This window comes from Tachypleus tridentatus, chromosome 13, assembly GCF_004210375.1.
Source record: "Tachypleus tridentatus isolate NWPU-2018 chromosome 13, ASM421037v1, whole genome shotgun sequence".
Taxonomy (NCBI): Eukaryota; Metazoa; Arthropoda; class Merostomata; order Xiphosura; family Limulidae; genus Tachypleus; species Tachypleus tridentatus.
In genome coordinates, this window is record NC_134837.1 from 96,598,772 (window position 1) to 96,621,298 (window position 22,527).

The 22,527-nt window shown below is 33.6% G+C and overlaps 1 protein-coding gene across 9 annotated transcripts in view; it reads left to right on the forward strand.

Moving 5' to 3' along the window:
* The window catches only part of LOC143237455 (uncharacterized), a 79,476-nt gene that overhangs the window by 9,106 nt on the left and 47,843 nt on the right, over positions 1-22,527 (forward strand). For all 9 annotated transcript variants that reach the window (XM_076476721.1, XM_076476723.1, XM_076476724.1 and 6 more), the window contains exons 5-10: positions 379-498; positions 864-932; positions 9,677-9,806; positions 12,366-12,469; positions 16,611-16,742; positions 17,112-17,469. In XM_076476721.1, the coding sequence (XP_076332836.1) occupies positions 379-498; positions 864-932; positions 9,677-9,806; positions 12,366-12,469; positions 16,611-16,742; positions 17,112-17,469 (913 nt within the window). The remainder of the gene's footprint in view (positions 1-378; positions 499-863; positions 933-9,676; positions 9,807-12,365; positions 12,470-16,610; positions 16,743-17,111; positions 17,470-22,527) is intronic.

Consider the following 22,527-nt stretch of genomic DNA (forward strand, 5'->3'; position numbering starts at 1 on the left):
TCATCTCAATTATTTGATTATTTTTGTGACAATTCATTTAATCATAATTTCAGTTGTTCAGTTGTTGGAATAAGTAAAAACTGTAATAAATCAAACAACTTCAGTTGGTTTTTTGTCATGATCTATTTTACAATGATTTCAATTAATCATTTGGTGGAATATACTAAAATGGTATTAATTGAAAATAATAATTTCAATTACCTGATTATTTATGTGATATCAATCAGCTAGTTTGTGGGACACTGATGTATTAGCTGTCCATAGGTAATCGATTATATTGAATAGTTGATTAAATTATTAATCTTCATTAATGTGAAAACCTAAAAAATGCTTCAAAAATTGGCAATTAATGTTATTTATTTTTTGTTCACCATTCAGGATTTGTATAGGGAGTTAGAACATTCAAAGAAAGAAGCATCTCAGAATGGAGGTTTGTGGGAGAGACTAAAGAAGATAAACTTATCACACAATAAGCTAGGAGATCTAGAAAATGTTGTGGTATGTTTTTTAGTTTGAAGTTAAAGTATTTACTTAGGAGCCATTTAAGCACTGAATTATAATTCCTCGACATGATGTTCTATCTTCTTGGAAGAAAATTGTTTAATTGCCTATTAATGAAGAAGTCCCAGTTAGAGCTGGAAAGAAACAAGGTTAATGTGTATTTGCTTGACTATGCTCAAACTTCACTGAAAAAGTACAAAAAAAATTACATATTAATTAAATATTAATTGTGTTTTTTAAACTCAATACTTAATTTAGAAAATGTTTGAGCAAATATTTTACAGTAGTTAAACGTGCAGTTTGAAAATTGTATTTACATAACTATAAAGGTTAAAGGTCTTTTTTATGTAAATTTCTTACAGGAAAAACTTCCAGATCTGGATGTGCTTGATCTTAGTCATAACTGCATGAAGACTGGAGAAAACTTAAAGGTTTGATTTTTTTTTCATTCTTTAGTTGGTGAAAGGTAATTAGATGTACAAGCAATTTTTTGTACCATCTCTTTGAATACAATAATGATTTATGTAAACCTCGTACAACTTGTATCTATTAATGTTTTGTGTTTTTGCAGGATAGCTCAGTCATTCTGTTTAACCAGCAAGTGTTGCTTTATCACATTTGTCTAGTTATAGCTACAGTGTATGCCCATTTAAATCTGCATAGAGTTCTCCATAACTTTTGACAGAAGAGGTCCAAGTGAAGACTGAATAGCTTTAAATGGTGAAGGATCAAGGGGCTTTGCTAGGCCTACTTTTAGGTTCATGGTATGGGATCTGGGGTCTTAAAATCCCCCACTGAAAAATTGTTTTCAGGAATTTTGAGAGGCTAAGAAAGTCTTTTGGAGTCTTCATTCTGTTTTGAAATATTTGGTTTAGACAAAATATTAACTAAAAAGTAATGAATATGAGAGTGATCTTGTCTAAACATTCAAAAGTTAGCAAGTTTAAAAAATCTGAGTAATATTTGTCTAATTTCTCAAAACCTGAAGCCTGCATTATCATATGAATTTAAAAAAAAATTTCACTGCTATTCTCTAAAACACTCAAAACGTAACATAGTGATTTTTTAAAGGTTTCACTAACATTAGTGCTTCATAGTAAGAATTAACAAACATTTGTCTGCTTATGCTTCAAAGTCTCATATTTAATCCTAAAAATATTAGTTTTACTTCTACGGATAAATAACAGCAGATGGAAAGTATTTTCAGATTACTCTTTCACATGCCATTCTAAGTGTCATCTGCTGCATAATTTGTGATCTTTGTAGCCTTTTACATACTGATGAACTGAGCCAAAAAACGGAGAGATATTTTGTAAACAGGGAAGACATGATAATTGTTGATACTGATAAGCCAGTCTTTCAACATTTGTGCAATAGCAAAAATCATCTTGTACCTCTCAGCATTGTTCTCTTAAGGTCTACTCCAGTTGAATGTCAAAGTGAAGAACAGTTCCTTATTTGAATCTTAACTCTTTTTCCAGTGACAATAAACAAAAGAAAATCTTTCATTTAATGTTTCCTTCTAACTAACTGTTTTTATGGTAATTTACTGTGGCCTGTATTTTATATCAATGTCCTATGTTTTTTGATTATATTTTTTTCTTAATCAGTACTTTAATACCCATAAAAAAAAACAAAATTTTGTAGTATCTTCTTTATTTCTTATTACCTTGTTGTACTTTCACTTGTCATTCATTCTTATTTTATTTTGTTAATTTATTATGTATCATTTATCTTGATTTTATTGTATCATTTGCTTGGTCAGTACAACAATTTTTTTCCCTTGAGACGAATTCCTATATGTGGTGAGGGAACCTCTCAGAGAAAGTTCTGTACTTTCAGTTTACCTTTTCTGAGATTTAAACATCCACCCACATGTTTGCTATACATGGTGATTTGTGAAGGGAAGGAGAGGATCCTGGTGGTTGAGGGGTCCAACCCCAACACACCACTTTGGCCTTTAATTCCTGTAGATGGTCAGCCTTGGGGTGGCCCCTCTAGGGTCAATCGGCTAGTCCATTTGAGCTAGGGTCAACCAAGTACCAATGTTGGATGTTGTCAACAGGTGTTGTGGAAATTGTATCTGATGCTGGTGTTTGGATATAATGCTCACAAAATCCTGGAATCGCTGCAGTGTCTTTGTTTGGCATTGTAGTGTGTCTTCTCATAGGGCTTCATGCTGGGTGAGGTCAGTGGGCTTTGAAATGTAGCATCTTTATTATGGATACCCTCATTTATTGAAAAAATTGAAAAAAAATTATCAGAAAATGACCACACATGGACAACTCTGCTGTTCAGTCAACATCACAGTGAGATTCTGTATCTTGATTTCTAATTATCCATTCCTTATCTGAGAAGTCCTTAGGACAGATGTCCCCCTTTTTTATTCAAAGTGGATTAGAGGAGGGGCTTGCTGACTCTCCTAAGTCATTAAAGAAGTTGTGCTCTGGAGACATTTTGGTTGAAACATCTTCACCATCACATACCAAACTTTTCTTGAAATTTAAGGCCTTTGGGAATATACCTGTCAAGGTTACTCCCCATGCAACTTTGAATTTTTCTAGAGAAGTTATGGTTGAGAGGGATTTAAGGAACATTCCTGAGTCAGAGATCCTTGCTAGTTTCTTCAGCCAAGTCATTTCTGCAATGCACTGAATCTTTGCTTGCAAACACTGAATTTATAGTGCCTACTAATGTTCTGATGTTGCCATTTACATCACTATGTCCTCCTGCCACAGTTAAAGCAGGTTATCTGAACTGTAAGGTACAGCCATATATTCCCAACCCTCTCAGATGTTTCCAGTGTCAATGGTTAAGTCACTCAGAAACATCTTGTTGTTGTTCTTTAATATATGCTTGTTGTGGTGGCAAAGACCACGACGCTTATGAGTGCAAACTAGGACCACACTGTTAACTGTAGTGGTCCACACCTGTCTTACTCTGTTTCTTACCCTAACTAGGTGGAGGAGAAATAGGTTCAAAGCTTGAATACTGTAAATAATATCTCTTCCTCAGAGGTTAGGAAATTATTGACTTCAACTTTATCTTGGACTTATGCTGCTGCACTCCATTCAACTGCCACAGTGGGAGTCCAGACAGATCTTTCTGTGCCTCCAGCAGAGTCATTTGCAAAACACCCAAAGAATCTTTTGTCCTTCATGATTAAAGGAGTTGATGAATCTTCTTCTACTTCCATCTCTGTCCCTGCTACTCCTTCCAGTGACTGCCAGGTTCCACTTCTTTTGACTTCACATTTGGGTGTTTTCTCTAGTTTATCTTCTTCTGCATCCCCTAGAAGTAAAATGACAATTTGTTCACACCCTCAATTGCTGGAATCTTTGTCCACACACAGAAACCTGCCTGCTCGACCTAGAGTAGGATCTATGGAGATTGATAGACCTTCACCTAATAAAGAAAAAAACATGGTCAGAAATAGAAGGGCTCTCCATCACTTTCTTCTCCACATAACTAAAAACAGACACTCTTATCCAGTGGAACTGTCAGGGTTTTTGTTCAAATATAGATGACATTAAGAATTTGATTGATTCTTATTATCCCGTATATCTCCTTACAGGAAACGTTTCTAAAACCTGTCAGTACAGTCACCCTTTGGCAAATTTCTTTGCACAGAAATGACAGGTTGTATGATTGACAAGTGCATGGTGGGGTGGCACTACTGGTTTTATCAGCATATGCCCATCTTATCTTTGTCATGTGATACACCCTTGGAGACTGTAGCCATCCATGCTTCCTTGGGTCATACCTTCCCTATTTGTTCTCTCTGCCAGACCTTGATGCCCTCGTTGAGCAGTTACCATCTCCCTTTTTAATCCTGGCCTTTTAATCTTTTCTGGGATGGTGCTGATATTTATGGGAGAGGTCATTTCATAGAGCATATGTTCTTGGATCACAACCTGTCTCTCTTTAATACTGGTTCTTATACTTATTTTCATGCTCTTAATCAGTCTTTTATTGCTGTTGATCTTTCTATCTGTTCCCCTTCACTTTTCTCTTACTTTTCCTGGAGAGTTAACATTAACCCAGGGGCAGTGATCATTTTCCTATCATTTTTAGAGAGACTGGTTTTGGTCAATGCCACCCGACTTGTGTGCCTTAATGATAGTTGGACCAGGCCAGTTGGCCCTCTTTCACTGTTCTTTCAAAACTTGATCCTGCCATCATTAGATGACTGTTTGGCAGCTGTGATTAACTGTATTGTTCAGCCAGCTGCTCAGTGTATTCCTAAAACCTCAGCATGTTTTCCACAGTATCCTCGTCCTTGGTGGAACTCTGCCTGCCACATGGCAAGGAAAGCTCAAAAATGGGCTTGGGATACCTTTTGTAGGTATCCCACACTTTTAAACCTCATTATATTTCAGTGGGCCTGTGCACATGCTCAGTAAGTCAGACATCAAAGCTAGATGGAATCTTGGATTAAATACACCTCCAGAATCTCTTCTACCACCAGTTTCAAAGTCATATGGCACAAGATTTGAAAAGTTTGTGGACAGTATACTTCTGCCTCCCTTTCGATCTTGGTCTCTGATGCCCAGAGCATTGCTGATACTCTCAGAGTAATCTTTTTTCATGCATCTAGCACTTCTGCTTCATTTCCTACTTTTTTAGCCATCAAGATACAGGCAGAGTGATTGCCTCTTTCCTTCTGGGCTGATCGTCTCTATGATTGTAATTGCCTCTTTACACTGGTGGAACTCAAGCTTACTTTTCATAGGTCTAGAAGTACACCAGTTGGACCAGATGATATTCATTATGAGATGCTACACCATCCATCCTCTGCCTCTCTTGCTTTCTTTTTGTTGTGTTTAACCAGATCTAGCAGGAGAATGTTCTTCCTGATAATTGGCAACGTCCTATTGTACTCTCTTTTCCTAAACCTGGGAATGATCCCAAGATTCCTGCAAACTATCATCCAATTGCTTTGACAAGCTGTCTCTTTAGGATGTTAGAGGGTGGTTAATGCTTGTCTTGTTTGGTTCCTTGAATCAAACCTCCTCCTCTCACCCACTCAATGTAAGGTTCAAAAGACAGCACTCCACCATGGACCACCCGATTTGACTTGAAATATCAATCAGGAAGCCTTTCTTAAGCAACATTTTGTTTTTGTATTTTTTACCTTGACAGACCTTAAAATACGCCATAGAGGTATGGCATTGTGTGAGACCTGCATTCATATGGGTTGTATGGTCATTTACACATTTTTTATTAAAAATTTTCTAATGAACCAGCAGTTCCAAGTATGTGTGGGTTTGACATTTTCTTGTTCTTTCCCACAGGAACTTGGAGTTCTTCAGGGCTGTGTTGAGTGTTACACTTTCCATTATAAAGATTAATACCATCAGTGGATAACTCTCCCCTACAGTTGCGAATGGTTTCTATGTCAACGACTTTCACATTTCAAGTCTGTTGTTGAGCATGAGGTTTATTGAACAGCAGCTAAAGACTGCCTTCAATATCTTACTGAAGTAAACCACATCAAATGGTTTTACCTTTTCTTGCTCCAAACTGTTTGTATGTGTTTCTGCTGCAAATGGATTATTCATCCAGATTCTGAGCTGTGTCTTGGAGAAGTTGTGCTTCTCTTGGTCCCTGAGGCAAAGTTCTTGGGGCTTATTTTTGATCATAAGCTGACCTTTATTCCATACATCAAACAGCTACATGTCAAGTGTACAAAGGCACTGAATATCCTCCATGTTCTCTTTTCCACCTCTTGGGGAGCAGATCGATGTTCTACGCTAAGAACCTATCGTGTCCTTAATTCTCCAATATTGTTAACGTGTTTATATGTACAGTGGAGGTTCTGTTTACGGTTTCCCCAAATGTTTAATACTTTACATGCTCATTACATCATATTGATTCTAGAGCTGTCTGTAGCTAACATGAAATAAATCAAATATTTAAAAGCTTAGTTCAAAGCAATATTTTAATGAAACTTTTGTTGAAGTTATGTTTTTCTAGGCTGAAAAGCAAAAGTTTGGAAATATTAGTTTCAATGAATATCCTTTATCATATTTGATGATAAAGAAATGCAAATAAATTGGCTTATTTAAAAATATTTATTTAAAACTCAAGATATTGCTTTCATTTTATTTGAATTTTAACTTGTGTATGATGTCTGAATAAGTTGTCTTGAAATACATGCAACTTCTTATTTCTTTGAAGATTTTAAAAGTATACTTAAGTTTTCTGTGAACAAACAGTGCTTATTCAGAAAAGAAAAACACTGAGTGCTGTACCTTACAATTTAAATTAAAATCTCTAAAGATATGAAAGTTATTAACTCCTCCTTCCCCCATGAAATAATGTTGAGTTGTACATAACATTAAATCTTGAAGAATTGTCAAAATGTTCCAGTCCTCAAGCAAAAGATTTTTATTTTAATATTTTAAAGCAATATAACAATAGTAGATCTCAATCCTTAAGGAGAATATCCCAAAACTTCAAGTATGATAAATTTAATGACTAAGTTTTCATTGCACAAACCTATTGTTGCACTTTTAGATTAGGCAAAAATGATTTAATATTGTCTTTCAATTGCATTTTGAAGCCATAACTCTTTCAATCCAAGGTAAATATAGGTTTTCATTAATAATCACTCTTGCATTTAAAACTATTTATGTTTAAGATTACTGATCAGTATAATGCTTTGTAATGAAAATCTTGTTAGCATACACAACAACAACTTACATTTATTTCCACAATATAGACAGTGATTTTTTTATGACTGGAAAAATGTAATTTGTAAGTAAGAAACTTGAACTAGCTTGACTCACAGTTGCACTATGGTAATTTAGTCTAGCAGCTGGTTCTTAAGGAGCTTGCATCTTATCTACTTAAAATATTGTATTTTGTAAAGGAACTTTGGCAGTTGGAAAGTAATTTAACTTATGAAAATTTCATGTTTCTCATGTACAACTTCACTGTAACCCAAATAAACAAAAACAGTAGCTATATTTTCCTGCTTAAATACATTTTATTGTAAACATTCAGGATGTTTATTCAGTACAGTGAATTACTGTTAAATGTAATTGCCTTTTACTAGATTCTTAATTGAAATTGAACAAAAAATTAAAATTACTTTATTTATAATGTCTGTAGCACAGGCTTATAATATCTTGCTTGTTAAAGAAAATTGAGAGTAATGACTTTGCATAAGAGTAAGTTTTAAGTGTGTATGGTGTCAGGGGAGTCAGTCTTTTTATGGGGAGGATATTCAGTGCATAATTGGAGAATATGACCAGTGCAGTCATCATCTGTACAGCAATCCTGTAGTTCTTGGATTCAACTTGGTACTTTATGAATTGTAAATTGAGACCCTAGAGCCTAAGAAATACACTTTCATATGTTGATTTTTGTTATAACTTTTAGATTAGTTCATTAATTTATGTATTAGATTTGTAAAAGTTACCTACTAATTTCATTGATGGCAACAAAAATCTTCAAAATTATTTCTTTATTTTTCCAGAAATAATAAAAAAATAACATTAGTTTTAAATATTTCAAAGATATGTTTATGCCATCATTTTTAACTAAAATATATCTTAAACATTACAAGGGTGTGTTTTGTTTAAAATTAAAAACACAAGAAAGTGAGTTTCAAACTTATTTTGAACAGTTAAGTTTCCAAACTGTGGACTAACTTATGGTATAATGCCATTGTTTTAGATACAACTTGCTTAATGATCATATAACTGGGCTTACTAGTTATTTTGTTGACATTCGGTGAGTCTAGAAACTGATGTTAATGCAGAAGTTCCTAAATAAATATACAATAATTTATAAATGTGACATGCCAGAAAATTTTTTTCTCTCATATTTCAATTTTTTTTCTGATCTGTGGTTGACTAAGATTTAAATTGCATGAGAGATAGACTGGACAGATATGAAGGTCAGTGGAAATATTCTTTATTTGGACACAAGAATAATAATGTTTATACCTGCATTGACAAGTGGACAATTGTTTATACTGTATCAATAAATAGTTTCTCTCTCCATCCGTTAAGATGAATTTCTACCAAACTAGTCAATAAAAGCCATGAAAAACTGAACTAACAAAGTGTCTGAATTCATCGGGTAAACTCACTTTCTTTGTCCATCCAACAGTGTCAGTTTGTAACTTTTGTCTTTTTACAGCACTGATCGATTATTACGTTTAGTCTACATCATAATCATCTACTAAACACTTACAGTGCCAGTCCCTTTAATCCACATGCCGTATAATTGTTACAGTATCCTCACAAGCAGAATAGACATTCTTTATAGAGAACAAAGAAACAAAGCAGCTATAACATAAATTTAAAGACCTGCTAGGCAACATAGTTTTAGCATAGAAACTAAATAATTAATAAATTTTAATTTCTGTATTGATAAAGTGAGTAGAAAACGTACGCATGCATACCACACTTATTGTAGCCTATTTTGTAAATGTACGATATCTTGAAATTGAAATTTAATGCACTTTTAGCTAAACACCAGCATGCTCATGAATCTTTAATAAAACTAAGCTTTAGTTACTGGTCTGATAACAGTTTGAAGTTAGAAGTAGCTATATGACCAATAAAATATCCAAAAATAACAGTGATAAAGTGTGTGAAAGCATAAATACTTACCTAAAAATTTGTTGGTTGTATGCATTCTGACTCTCCATTCCAACTGTTCTTTTTAAGAATTTTTTTTCTTCTATCAATAATACCTATCAAAAAATAAAAATATGACATTAAAAACTACAATAGAAATATGAAATTAAAATAAACAATCTGTATGAGCATGAGATAATGTAGGTGTCATTACTTTAGATGCAGTTTAATGTCATTATTAATTTCCTCTTAAGATAGAGCTGTACATTATAGGAGGGAAATGTAGAAACTCAAGTCTTTAAAGTTTGCATCATGTTTATGGTAATTTTCACTAAAGAGAGCTTGGGTGGAAATTAAGCTAATTTGAATATTTGTAGATTGATCATATAAGTAATGTGAAAAATTCAATCAGTTAAATAAAATGAAAAATTTTTAAAGTTAATAGAATGTTGTATTGATAAGTTATTGATAGACATTTTATAAAGTTACCTTGTAAAAAAAAATTGGTCTATTGAATGAAACCTTTTTGAATTTTTCAGTGACTGTTTTAATCAGTTTTATCATTTTGTGTGTGTATGCAGTTTTTTTATAGAGTGACTTCACTTAACCTCAGCTTTAACCAACTTAGGATGATTCCTGTTCTTAGTTACCAGTCTTGTTTTACCTTGAGGACCTTATCACTACGATACAACTATTTACAAGACATTAATGGTATATTTTCTTAAATTTTGAAGTGTAAATGCTGCTTTTAGTTTTTATCAATTAGTATAAGATGTTATTTTGGGACCTGGTTCATGATTTTGAAATTTTAGGAATTTGTCAGCTATCTAAAAACAAATCCCATTTATGATTTGAAGAAAGTACTGAACAAAAAAAGGTTATCCAACTAATATATGTGAAAAAATTGTTTATTTAACTAGTGTTAACAGACTTATAGTTGGAAGAAAAGCAAATGTGGCAAATTATGTTGACTTAAAACTACTTTTTGTTTACCACTCATCATTCTCTTTTAAATTCTTGATTTCTACCCATCCTCCATTCATCTGATTATCATAAGGTTGTCAGTTACAGTAATTAAATAGTGTTTTATAGTTTGTCTGAAGTGTTATATATTTATTCAGTAGAAGAATTTTAAAGTTATAGATTGAGAGCTGAAAGCAGGTGAATTAATGGTAACCAACTTGCCTAATATTTGTGATAAAATTCATGTTGATCTGCAGATGCTTATTTTCTTACATTTCTTTTAATTTCTCTATTACTGATTTTAGTTCAGATGTATATAAGAATGGCATTTCAGATCTTTAGTTTGTCTCCAACATGTCACTAGTGAGGAGATCTTTTGCTGTAGGTAGGAAGCTATCAAAATGACTATAAAGTCCTGAAAACTTGGTTTCTAATATACATTGGTTTCAAAACTATTTTTCTGCTTACATATATTGGGCCAGATAATTCTCCAAGGATTTTGAAGGAGGTTGAAGGTTGTATGTGTGAGCCATTGTTACTTTTTTTTTTCTGTAAGCCCAAGGAAGATAATAAAAATTTTCAGTAATTATAAGCCTGTTAACATCAGTTATGGGAAAAGTCTGGAAAGTTTAATGAAAGATGCTTTGCAAAGTCACTTAACAAAATTTAGAATTTTATTGAACAGTGAGCATGATTTTACTAAGGAAAAATTATGCCTGTCAAATCTTATGATATTCTTTGAAAATGTTTCTGCCTTTGTAGATGTGGGTAAGAGTGTAGATTTAGAATGTCTTGACTTTCAGAAAGCATGTAACAAGGTACCAAAAGCTTGAAAAAAATTAATCTCTATAGATGTGGGAAATAGGTTACTTAATTGGATAGAATAGTGGCTGGATGGAAGGAAACATGGTTGTTATAAATGGAGCTGAGTAAAATTAGATTAATGTCACAATTTGGGTACCTCAGGGCTTAGTCTTGAGACCTTTGCCCTTTTTTATTTATATCAGTGATATAGGTGAAGGAGTGGTCAATAAATTACCTACATTTACTGATGATATTAAGGTCTTGGATGTTGCTGGGTGCAAAGAAGATGCTGTTGCTCTAGAAAAGGATTTAGAACATATAGTGAATTGGGCAAGTAAATGGCAGATGGATTTTAATTATAATAATTGCAAGATGATGCATATGGGTTATCATAATTTAAATAATAAATATAATTTGGATGAGAATAACTTTAACAGAAAGAATGAGATCTTTATTTAGTGGTTGATCAGTCTCTTAAGCTGTCCATACAGTGTGATGTTGCCTGTGGTAGGGCAAAGAGTTTATAAAGTTTGGTGTATTGTGTTCTTTCTTTGGCTTCTTACCAAAGGAAAGACATTGAATTGTTGAAAAAGGATCAGAATATGAGATGTTAAGATCTCCAAAATTGTATTCTCATGAAAAATGAAAAGTAAGAGAGGATTTGATTGAGGTGTTTAAGATTGGTAAAAGAGTTTATTGTGGTGATGCATTCTTTTTTTTTACATACTTAATGATGAAAATGGTTGGAATAGAAACACAAACATAAATTTTGGCAGGGTAGTCGTCCTTTTCAATTAAGATAGTTTTTTTTTTGTTTCTTTTTAACATAACTTATTTTTTAGAATAGGGTTGTCTTTTGATGCTGGGGAGACAGTCAGTTTAGCCAAGCTTAAGGAAAAGCTTTAACTATATGAATGATAAAGGCTGGCTTTGAGGATTTTGTATATATATTTTTTTTATTTAATAGTTTATGTTAAAGAATACAAGAATGGTAAACTAGTAAGATGTTTATATTCAGCTGTGAATTTTATATTTGGATTTTTAGTGTATAAATACTGTAGGCATTCACTATATTATTGTGATTGAGAAATGTTGAGCATGTGATATATGGATAGTATGCTGTTGACACATTCATGAAGTGTCATATGGTATGTGTAGACAAGAAGTAATTTCATTCACTTAAGGATTCAAGCGAGTTTAATTACTAATAAAGCTGATTTTACGTTACAAGAAACTGTTTATATTTAGACTGTAGACATGGAATACATTATAATTTTGATTGTTAAAAAGAATTATATGGAAAGGTAGTAGTAGTACACAAAGCTGGAAATATTTGTTGTATTGCAACGTAAATTGAATTTGTATTCCAATCAATTTAAAGTTAATTGGTACAAGAAGAGTATAATCTTTTAAATATTGTATTGTGAAAATTATATGTATCTGTTTCTTAAATGTGGTAATTTTATTAAAATTCCATTTGATAGCATTTTGTTTCTTATGTAGGTCTGGCACATTTGAAGCTATTACAGGAACTCGACTTAAGTTTCAATTGTTTAATAGAGCATAAAGTATTACAGCCATTACTGTGGCTTCACCATCTGAATGTTGTAAGTGTTTGAGTTCTTATGTATATGTTTTAATTAAACATTGTTTAGCTAAACATTTGAATTTTCTACGCAAAGGTTTTGTTTTTAACACAATTTTAATTACACTGCCTTCAGGGGAGACTGATTCTTATCAATAATGATAATGGGAAGAACATAGATGGATGAAATGTTTATTTAAATGAGTGAAATTAATTATTGTAAATGTTGCTGTTTTCTGCTATTCAACTTTCTCTGTCAATTAAACCTTTACAAGTTAAATGCTTGATATTAAATGTGAAATAAAGTAATGCTTTTTATTGTAAAATCTGTAAACCTTTTATACATGAGTTAATGAACACTACTAACTGTAGTCTTTAGGTCTGTAACAAAGGAAATAGTTACACAAGTGTTTAGAGTAAAATAAATAATTTGATAAAGCAAGACTTTATTATAGTAAAGATGTTCATAGTGATGATAAAATATTTTTACACTAATGTAATCTACAAAATATGTATTTCATTTTAAAAACAAATAATTAATGAGAACTGCATGGAAAGGAAACTTTTGCTTAATGGACTTGAACAAGGACTGATGGAACAAATTAACACTTTTATATATAATAACAATATGTAGTAATAGGCTGATATAATGAGTTTCACCTGAAGATGTACTAAGTTGTAAGTCCAAAGCTTGTAGTTACTGTGTTAAATGCAGACCAGTGGAACTTTTAAGGTTTTAATTGTCTTTTCTTAGTGATTTTATATGAGGTGAATGTTTTAGCATAAGTTAAATAGGTTTATTATTTTAATATGATGAGATAGGTATTGTTGTTACATTTATGATGTAGTTGAAATAACGTGGTTGTCTACAGCTAGAGGAAGTAGCGGTTTCACAACATAAATTTTATTCCTTAAAGTGGGCTAGGAAAGGCTATCTTTAAGCAGCTTTTGTAATTGTATTAAACAAATATTTTGGTGTATTTTTCCAATATTTTGTACCTTTTCTCATTTGCAATTTTAATTCTTAATCCCCATTAGACTGAGAAGGACAACTTAAAATCCCAAACTTTTGTACAAAATTTTAAAATCTGTACTTAAAATAGTTATGATCCATTAAATATTTGATATTAAAGTAAAATAATTCATGCATATTTAATTTAGTATTAAAATTCCTATGTTTTAGTTTTATGAAACAAGTCTGTTGCTGCTGTACTGATTAACAAGTGTAATCATTTCGCTTTATCAAAAAAACAAAATTATATTTTAATGTATTGGAATATTATAAAATATATATAATGGAACACTTAAGTTTATTAATTATAAGGTATCTATTTCTCAAATTACTTTTGAATGGTGTGGTCTAAAGTTTAATTAACAATTGTTAAGTAAAACAGATAGTTTGTTTATTTGTAATTAAGCACAAATCTACACAATGGACCATCTGTGCTCTGTCCACCATGGGTATTGAAACCTGGATTCTAGTGGTGCGAGTCCAGAAACATACTGCTATGCCACTGGGGGGCAGATAAAGTAATTAATCAACAAATATAGTAAACAATTGTTTATTTTATGAAAAATAAATAAAAAAGTGAGATTATAATAATTTACTACATTGCATAACAACACAAAATAATAGTCTTTTATATGTAGAAATGATCACTTATACAAATTGAACATGTTAAGAAAATTTATTTAGTTATATAAATTGACATTCATGTGTAGCATTTTATATGATCTCTTACAAAGAGATCCAATTTATCCATGTATGTGGCATCCCTTTGGATCCATTCCATTAACCCTTCCTTTTCTGTGGCTTGTTAATAGAAGTGGAATGTCTTCCACCATAGGTCACTCTTTCTTATTCCACTGTCTCTCTCATAGCAGATTTTATCACTTGGCTGTTTGATTGTGGTGCTTCTTTCATTCATTGAATATTATCAGGCAGCCTTTTCCAGTATCTTATATTTTCTAAGTACCATTCTCCGTTTTCATCTCCTACCGTTTCCATTTTATTGCATTTCCTCTGGATTAGCGGATTAGTTAATTCCCCAATTGGGTTGTCCTGTTACTGTTATTCTTCACTGCATACTGTTGAGATGGGTGTTCTGCACAATTGCTTGTAGATTGTCTTCACTACGTTTTGCTTCATAAATGTGCCTGTTTCAGATGATGCTGACTCGTGCACTATCGTGAGTAAAGCAGTAAGAGATAGCTGCCTATCCCCTTTGTTCTTTTGAGTAAATAATTCAAGGGTAGTACACTCTTTCAAAATAAGTATTTTGTGGTCACACATTGCATTGCTTCCATTGTCAGTATTCCTCAAGACTTGCCAATGCATTCTTCCCTTCTTTAAGCGGCAAAATGGATCCTGTATCAATTCCATTCAGTTGAGAGTAGGGCAATGGTGTTCTGTAGGTTTAAGTGCCATAGATTCTCCACCTGAATAGTACACTCTGTCATGAGTAGATTTACCACAATGCAGTTCACCCCTTGGGTTGGGGTCCCTTATCCTTCCATTGATTATATGTCATTATTCAGAGAATGGTTTAGGATTAGAGCATGACCATACAGTATAGTTCCTTACACAAATGTTAGTAAGAATTCCTTGTTCTATCATGGTGATGTGGTTCTGCCTCCTGTACTTCAGTTCTGTGTAATGGAGTTCCAAAAGCTGATGTTATGTGGGGTAAATGTAGTCTCTTCATATACACAACCTACATGAGGTTTAAACATGGAGGATGATGTTTTACAGAGTGCAACTTTTCTGGTAGGTTTTAGATTTGAGTGAACTTCCACACTTCTATGTCCCTTTTTACTGCAGTTTGGATATTGGTTTTCCAAGTGGCTGGTGTTGTACATAGACTTGCACATATTCTCTGTTTAGCTGGATGATATAAAATTTCTCACATCTGTTTCCTTAATTTGAGGTGAAGGCAGTGTGTTGGATCCCTATTTTGCCATGAGTCAAACAATACATACCTGATGCCAGATGGTTTTGAACTGGAGTTGAACTGTCTGTTATATTTTTACATATCCTAGCCATTCTACACAATGTGGCACATATGTCTTAGATTTTCCCACCATTATTTCTGTGGTTAGTGATTTTGCATGGATTTTTCTCCAGAGTTTAGCTTTTCATTCTCTCTATCTGATCAGAGATGTGTCCCTCATGATTTCCTTTTAGTTATTCAACAAGTACTAACACACTGTGTGAAGAAATAGTGTGGCCTCTCAGGTATAAGGATGAATACTTCTAGTCCAAATTTCAAATGTTTTGTGTGGATTTCCCAAAGTATTCTTGGATGTTACTGGATCTGTCACTACGTTATTGCTAGTTTGCATACAAGAACATACAAATTCAAATTCTTTGTTATTTCCAGTATTAAGAAATGTAATAATCCTATCAGTACAGGAAATTTAAAATGTTCTCAGTAATGCATACTGAACAGGATCTTCTTATAAGGGAAAGTAATTTGTTGTATATTTTATTTTTTTCTGTTTTTATATTACATTACTTGTCAGTTTACATCTCAAGAAAATATAATGTGTGAAACTGTTTGTTTTTAAATTTGTTGATCCACTTCATATTTCACTCTTATGCGAGTTAAAATAGTTCCCTGAACAGCATTATGGTAAATAACTTATTTAAAAACTGAAATAGAGTTGACCTCTTGTTGATTAGAATTCTATCTGTCTACATTATATGACCCTGCATCTCCTTGATGCACTGCAGTACGTGCAACATACCTATAGATAGTTTTCCACTCTTCCACTTTTTATGGGAGCTAATTGCACACATGTTGGATTTTACTGTTAACTCTCATTTAGAAGCCTCGTGTGTGTTAATTTTTTTCACACAGAGCACATGAAGGAAATAGCTGAGCTTTCTAGGAAACTAAGCATTTTCTGTTAACCAACATAAATCAATATTTGGTAGTCTTCTTATTTTAATTCCTAACAAATAACGCATATGTGTGTGTGTGTGCATATATACATACATATATATATTTGGAATTAATTCCAAGGTGAGGCTACATTCTACTGTTTCATAGAAACAGATTTTTCTTGACTTGGTATATTTAGGAATATTTACAAAATAAACTGGCATTTGATAATTTTTACTCAGATTAATACACTGAAATAATATTTATGAATATTTCCAGCTGTGGCTTTCTGACAACCCACTGAGTTATCACAAAGATCATCGGTACCTCACAACTACTTTTGTTAGTCTAGATGCTATTACAACTGGGATACTACTAGATGGTAAAAGATTAACACAGAAGGAAGTTTTGGTAAGATTACAGTATTTTTATTATATCTTTTTGTGCTTGTGAATCACATTTTTCACAAGTAAATTATTACTAGTTCAGGGAATGGTATCTTTGAAGCTGTGAATATGAGAAAGTGTTTTTTTTATTTAAAATAAACTTTATTGTAGTTCCATTGGTTGCAAAGTTATGTAACAGTATTTTGGCTTTAGTGTTCTAATTGTATATGATAATTAGAAATAAAGTTTTATAAGTTAAAGTCAAACATAATGTTGACCAGATGCTTACATTGAAGATATGAAACTAAAAGATTACTATGAATATTCTTAAATTTTTTTCCAAAATTAATAAAATAATAATAAAAATTATTGTTACATATTATATTGTATTTAGAAAGTATTAAGGAAAACACAGAGAAGAAAGGGACGTTCAGACTTAATAACCTCTCCGACATGCATCAGTGTTGAAACTACAATTGACGATATTGAAAGTTTAAATGACACTTTAAGTGTTGGTAAAAATGAAGAAATTTACAGAGATTATAATGAAGATGTTTCGTTTGTGAAAGCAGAAGAACATTCGGTCAAAAGTGTTGAGACAGATGAAAGAGCCACAGGAAGTGTGAATAGCATTGAAACAGAGGGAAAAACTCGGAGAAAGAAAACAAGAAAAATGAGAGAAGTCCATATACCAGACCTTACAGATGAGATATGTACTGAAAATAGTCAGAAGTCTGAATCAAAAAGCAACAGTAAGTACAAAATACATAAAAAAGCACAAGTGTTTACTGGATTTATTGTAATTTACAAGAGGATCATTTTACCTTCACTTTTCATTAACTGGTGATTGTTTTGCATTTCAGCAGCAATAACATTGAGTCACAGAATTTATTCGTACAGAGCATATAGCAATTGCCCTCCCTTCTTTTGGAAAGAAAATAATGCTTCTGATTTAAATAATAAATGGCTTCTACCTGTGCTTTGGGAAATGTGTTAGGTCAGCATAATAATATCTTGCTAGAATACATGCATACCAATCCCATTGTTTTTGTCAAGTCACCTTTGTTTTACTAACTGTCTCCCTTTCTTTTGGGCTTGACATGGACCAAGTAGTGGGTAAGGCACTCGACTCGTAACCTGAGGGTCATGGATTTGAATCCGCATCACACCAAATGTGCTTGCTTCTTTCAGCTGTGAGGGGCATTATATAAATGTGATGGTCTATCCCACTATTTGTTGATAAAAGAGTAGCCTAAGAGTTGGCGATGGGTGGTGGTGACTAGCTGCCTTCCCTTTAGTCTTACACTGCTAAATTATGGATGGCTAGCACAGATAGCCCTCATGTAGCTTTTCGTGAAATTCGAAACAAACCAAACCCTTTCTTTTGTTACAATAGCCCTTTTCCTATAAGTAGGTTACAGTGCACATATTGTGACCTTTTACAGTTACATTCAAAATTTAATAAAACTAATTTATAATCAACTTTTGTGAATAAAGTTTGTATCAAAACATGGGTAACCAATATTCTATTAGTTTTAAGTTCTTAATTTTATAATGAAGTATTGAAATAAAATCTTCAATCTCTCCTGGTATGAGAATCATGACATTTGTTCTCTAGGTTTAGTTTTTCTCTAATTCATTTTCTACTCTCCTTGAAGTATGGAATTTAATGAAAATTACTTATTACAATATGAACATTACTGAGGCAAAGTCTGATTACTATAGCCTTCAATCTCATTTGTGTAAGAAGCCATAAACTAAATGATCAGATCCACTTGCTATGTCCACCTGGTACAACCTGTCTTCCACAAATTGCTAATATGTTTGTATGATGTTTTATACTATATCATTTATAACCAACAGATGGGCAGAGTTTTAATCTCTCAAGTGACTTTCATAACATACTTACCATCCACTTATACTGATAGCTATTTCTTGATTTTCTCTTTGCCCATCGAAGCATGGGTCATACTTGCTCTCGTCTTTGATACCCATTTAAATGTCCTCAGCATTTTTTGACCTTGTGACACTCTCCACCTACATTAGTGTGCACTCTATCACTCAGATAATGTAACCACATTTTTTTTGACAAAGCATTTGTTATGGGTTTCTTTGATGAAGTGCTTTATGTTTTGGACTGTGATTTTGGCAATTCCTTGTGGATTTCCATACAGTTGTAATTTCCTTTAAAAAAAAATGGATGTGCTGTTTTGGGACATCAATTCCCCCTGAACATGGCGAGTTGACCTCCAAGAGAAGGTTCTGGACACTCAGTTTACCTCCTCTGAGATCTGAATATTCATTCACATGTTGTGTTTGCTGTGTGTGGCAACCCATAAAGGGGGAAGAGAATTCTGGTGGTTGAGGGGTCCAACCTCACTTTGGCCTTGAATTTCCTGTAGATGAGTTTTCCCCCAGGATCAGTCACCTAGATCTGTTGGGCTAGGGTCAGTTGAATACTAGTGTTGGACACTCTCAATGGGTGTTCTGGACATTGTCTTATGCTGGTGGGTGTTGGGTATAATGCTCACAAAACCCTGGCATTGAAGCATTGTGTTTGTTTGGCATTGTAGTGCATCCCCTCATAGGGCTACATGGTGGGTGGGGTCAGTAGGCACTGAAATGTTCCCTATTTATTATACATACCCCAAGTTATTGTCATCAACTTCTTGGATGTATACTGCTGCACTATGTTTCACTGCTTCAGTGGGAGTGTAGACAGTTCTTTCTGTGCCTCCAACAGTCATTTTCCATCCACGTGAAGAGTCTTTTACCCTCTGTGGATAAGCTAGTTGACAAGTCAGTGTCTACTCTTCTCTCTGTTTCTACCTTTCCTTCCAGTGACTGTGCGAGTCCATTTCCTTTGGTCCTGGTTTCTGATGTTTGCTCAAGTCTACCTTCTTTAGCCCCAAGAATGGAATGATAATTCATTCTTGCCCTCAGTAGGTGAAACTTCTAGCAACTTGACCCAGGGCAGAATTCATAAAGATCAATAGACCTTCTAAAAAAGACAAATGATGCAGTCATAAACAATAGGGTTCTTCACCCATTTCTTCTCCACCTAAATGAAAATGTCCACTTTGATACAGTGGAACATTTGAAGTTTCTCTTCTAATCTGGATGACATTAATGCTTTGATTCTTATCATTGTGTGTGTCTTTCCTTACATGAAACATTTCTGAAATCTGCAGATGTAGTCACCTTTTGGCAATTTTCTTTATACCGGAATGACAGGTTGTGTGATGGACGAGTGCATGGATGGGTGGCACTACTATTTGACCAACATGTGCCCACCCTCCCTTTGCAGCTCAACATAACTTAAGAGGCTGTTGCCATCAGTCTTTCCTTTTATTGTACTATCATTGTTTGTCCTCTGTATCTGTCTCCTTATGATCAATCAGGCCTTGATGCTCTTGTTTGACAGTTGCCATCTCCCTTTTTTAATCCTGAGAGACTTAAATGGCTACAATTCCCACTGGTGTGGTGCTGATAGTGGTGGGGAGGGGTTGTTCCATATAACACGTGCTCTCAAATCACAACCTTTCTCACTTTTCAGTAGTGGTTCTTTAAACTTTATCTCTTCCATGGTATCCTTGTCTGTGGTAGAGCCTTGCCTGTCAAAAGGCATGGAAGACAAAAAAACAATACTGGGATTTATTTTGTAGGTATTCCACACTTTCAAACTGCATTGCTTTCCAGAGGGCCTTTGCAAATGCTTGGCAAGTAAAACATAAAAGCCAGAAACAACCTTGGATTAAGTTCACAACTAGCATCTCTTTTACCACCAGTTCCAAAATCATATGGGACAAGATTTGGAAGGACAGTGGACAGTATACTTCCCATCCCCTTTTGATGTTGCTTTCTTATGGCCAGGAAGTTGCTGATGCCTGGAGCATTGTAGATAAGCTCAATGGGAGCTTTTCTCATTCATCTTTTAAGTCTTTGGCAGAGCAATTGCTTCTTTTCATTGTGGGTTCCAATGACAGCAATACACCAATGCCCACCTGATTCAATTTGAAATGTTGATCACAATAGCCTCTCTCAAGCAACAACATCTTGTTTCCTTATTATTTGATGTTGAAAAGGCTTATGACATTATGTGGAAATACATCATTTTTTGAAACCTTCTTACACATGGGTTTTGTTCAACGTCTTTGTGAGCCTGACACTTTCCCATTCTTTTCCACAGAAACTTAGACCCTCAGTGCTGTGTCTTGAGTGTCACAGCATTCAGTGTCAAGATTATTAATGCTATCACTGGACAACTTTCTCCTACTGTTGCAAATGGACTCTCTAAGTCATCAACTTCATCTTCTTTCATTTGTTAAGCATAAGGTTTATTGAGCAGCAGTTTCAGATTGCCTTCAATTATTTGTTGAAGTGGATCACAACAAATGGCTTTATCTTTTCTTCCTCTAAAGTTGTTTACATGCACTTTTGCTGCCAACAGGGTATTCATCCTGTTTCCAAGCTTCTTCTTGATGATGCTATTCTTTCTCTGGTTCCTGAGGTAGAGTTCTTGGAGCTTATCTGTGGCTGTAATCTGACCTTCATTCTTTGCATCAAGTCTGTGTATCAAGTGTACAAAGGCATTTAACATTCTCTGTGCCCTCTCTTCCACCTTATAGGAAGTGGGTCAATGTTCTGCACTTAAGATCTGTTATGTCCTCATTCTAAATTGGACTATGGGTGTCTGGTCTGTGGTTCTTCCAAGACCTTAGCCTTGAAGGTGTTAGACCTTATTCATCATCTGAGGGCCTTAATTCTGCATTGGGACATTTCACACTTCTCCAGTCCAGAGTTTCTGCACAGAGTCCCATGGACCTTCTCTTCACCACCACCACTTGTAAATTTCTTTACATTATGCTTCAAAACTTCAGTCCTCACTTCAGCATCCTATCTTGGGCTGTGCTCTTTCAGAATAGATGGTTTGCCATTTTTCCCTATGGTCTTCACGTCCTGGTGCAGCTGGCTTAATTGGGTCTGTTTTTGGATGACATTGCTGTTTACACTGGTCAGACCATCCCACCATGGCTTATTACTAACTCCACCTATGACCTTTCTTTGAGTTATCTGAGGAAAGCAGATACTCCTGATTTGAACTATATCTTCGATTTGCTGAACATCTTTCAAACGGTTTGTATATTCCCAATATGAGAAAAGTGTTTATAAACTTAACATAGAAATGATTTTGCACTCCAAGAAGTCAATACTTTGATTCTTTATATACTTACAGACAAATCTTTAATAAAAATACTTAAAGAAACCTAATTTTTTAATTATAGATTTAAATATTTTAATTATTTATTGTGTACTGTTAAACATTGGATTTATTTCTTTGATACACGTGTCAATAAACGTAACTGTATCTATAAAACAGCATTAAGAATCTTATTATTGCTAAAGATCAAGTAGTAATGAATCACTTATCAATAAAAAATGTGTTTGCTGAAATGTATGTGTGTAGTATATTTTCATTTGCCAATTTGTGTTATATCAAACATCTTGCAATACAAATCTCAAAATGCCTTGCAGTTTGTTTAACTGTTGCAAAAATACATTGTGTATAATTATTACATTTATATGGTTTAAAACTGTTCATATATAAACTTTTGAATCTGATAGTATATTTCAGTAAAAGTGGAAACATATACATTTATTTTCATGAGTTAAATGTAAATGAAGCTTTCTTATGTAGTGCTATGCTTTTTTGATTCATTTATATGTTTCTTTTCCATCTCTTTTATATAGAGGATATACTAAGTTAAAGTTTTAGGCCTTAACAGTCACCTAATGGCTTGTTGATAAAC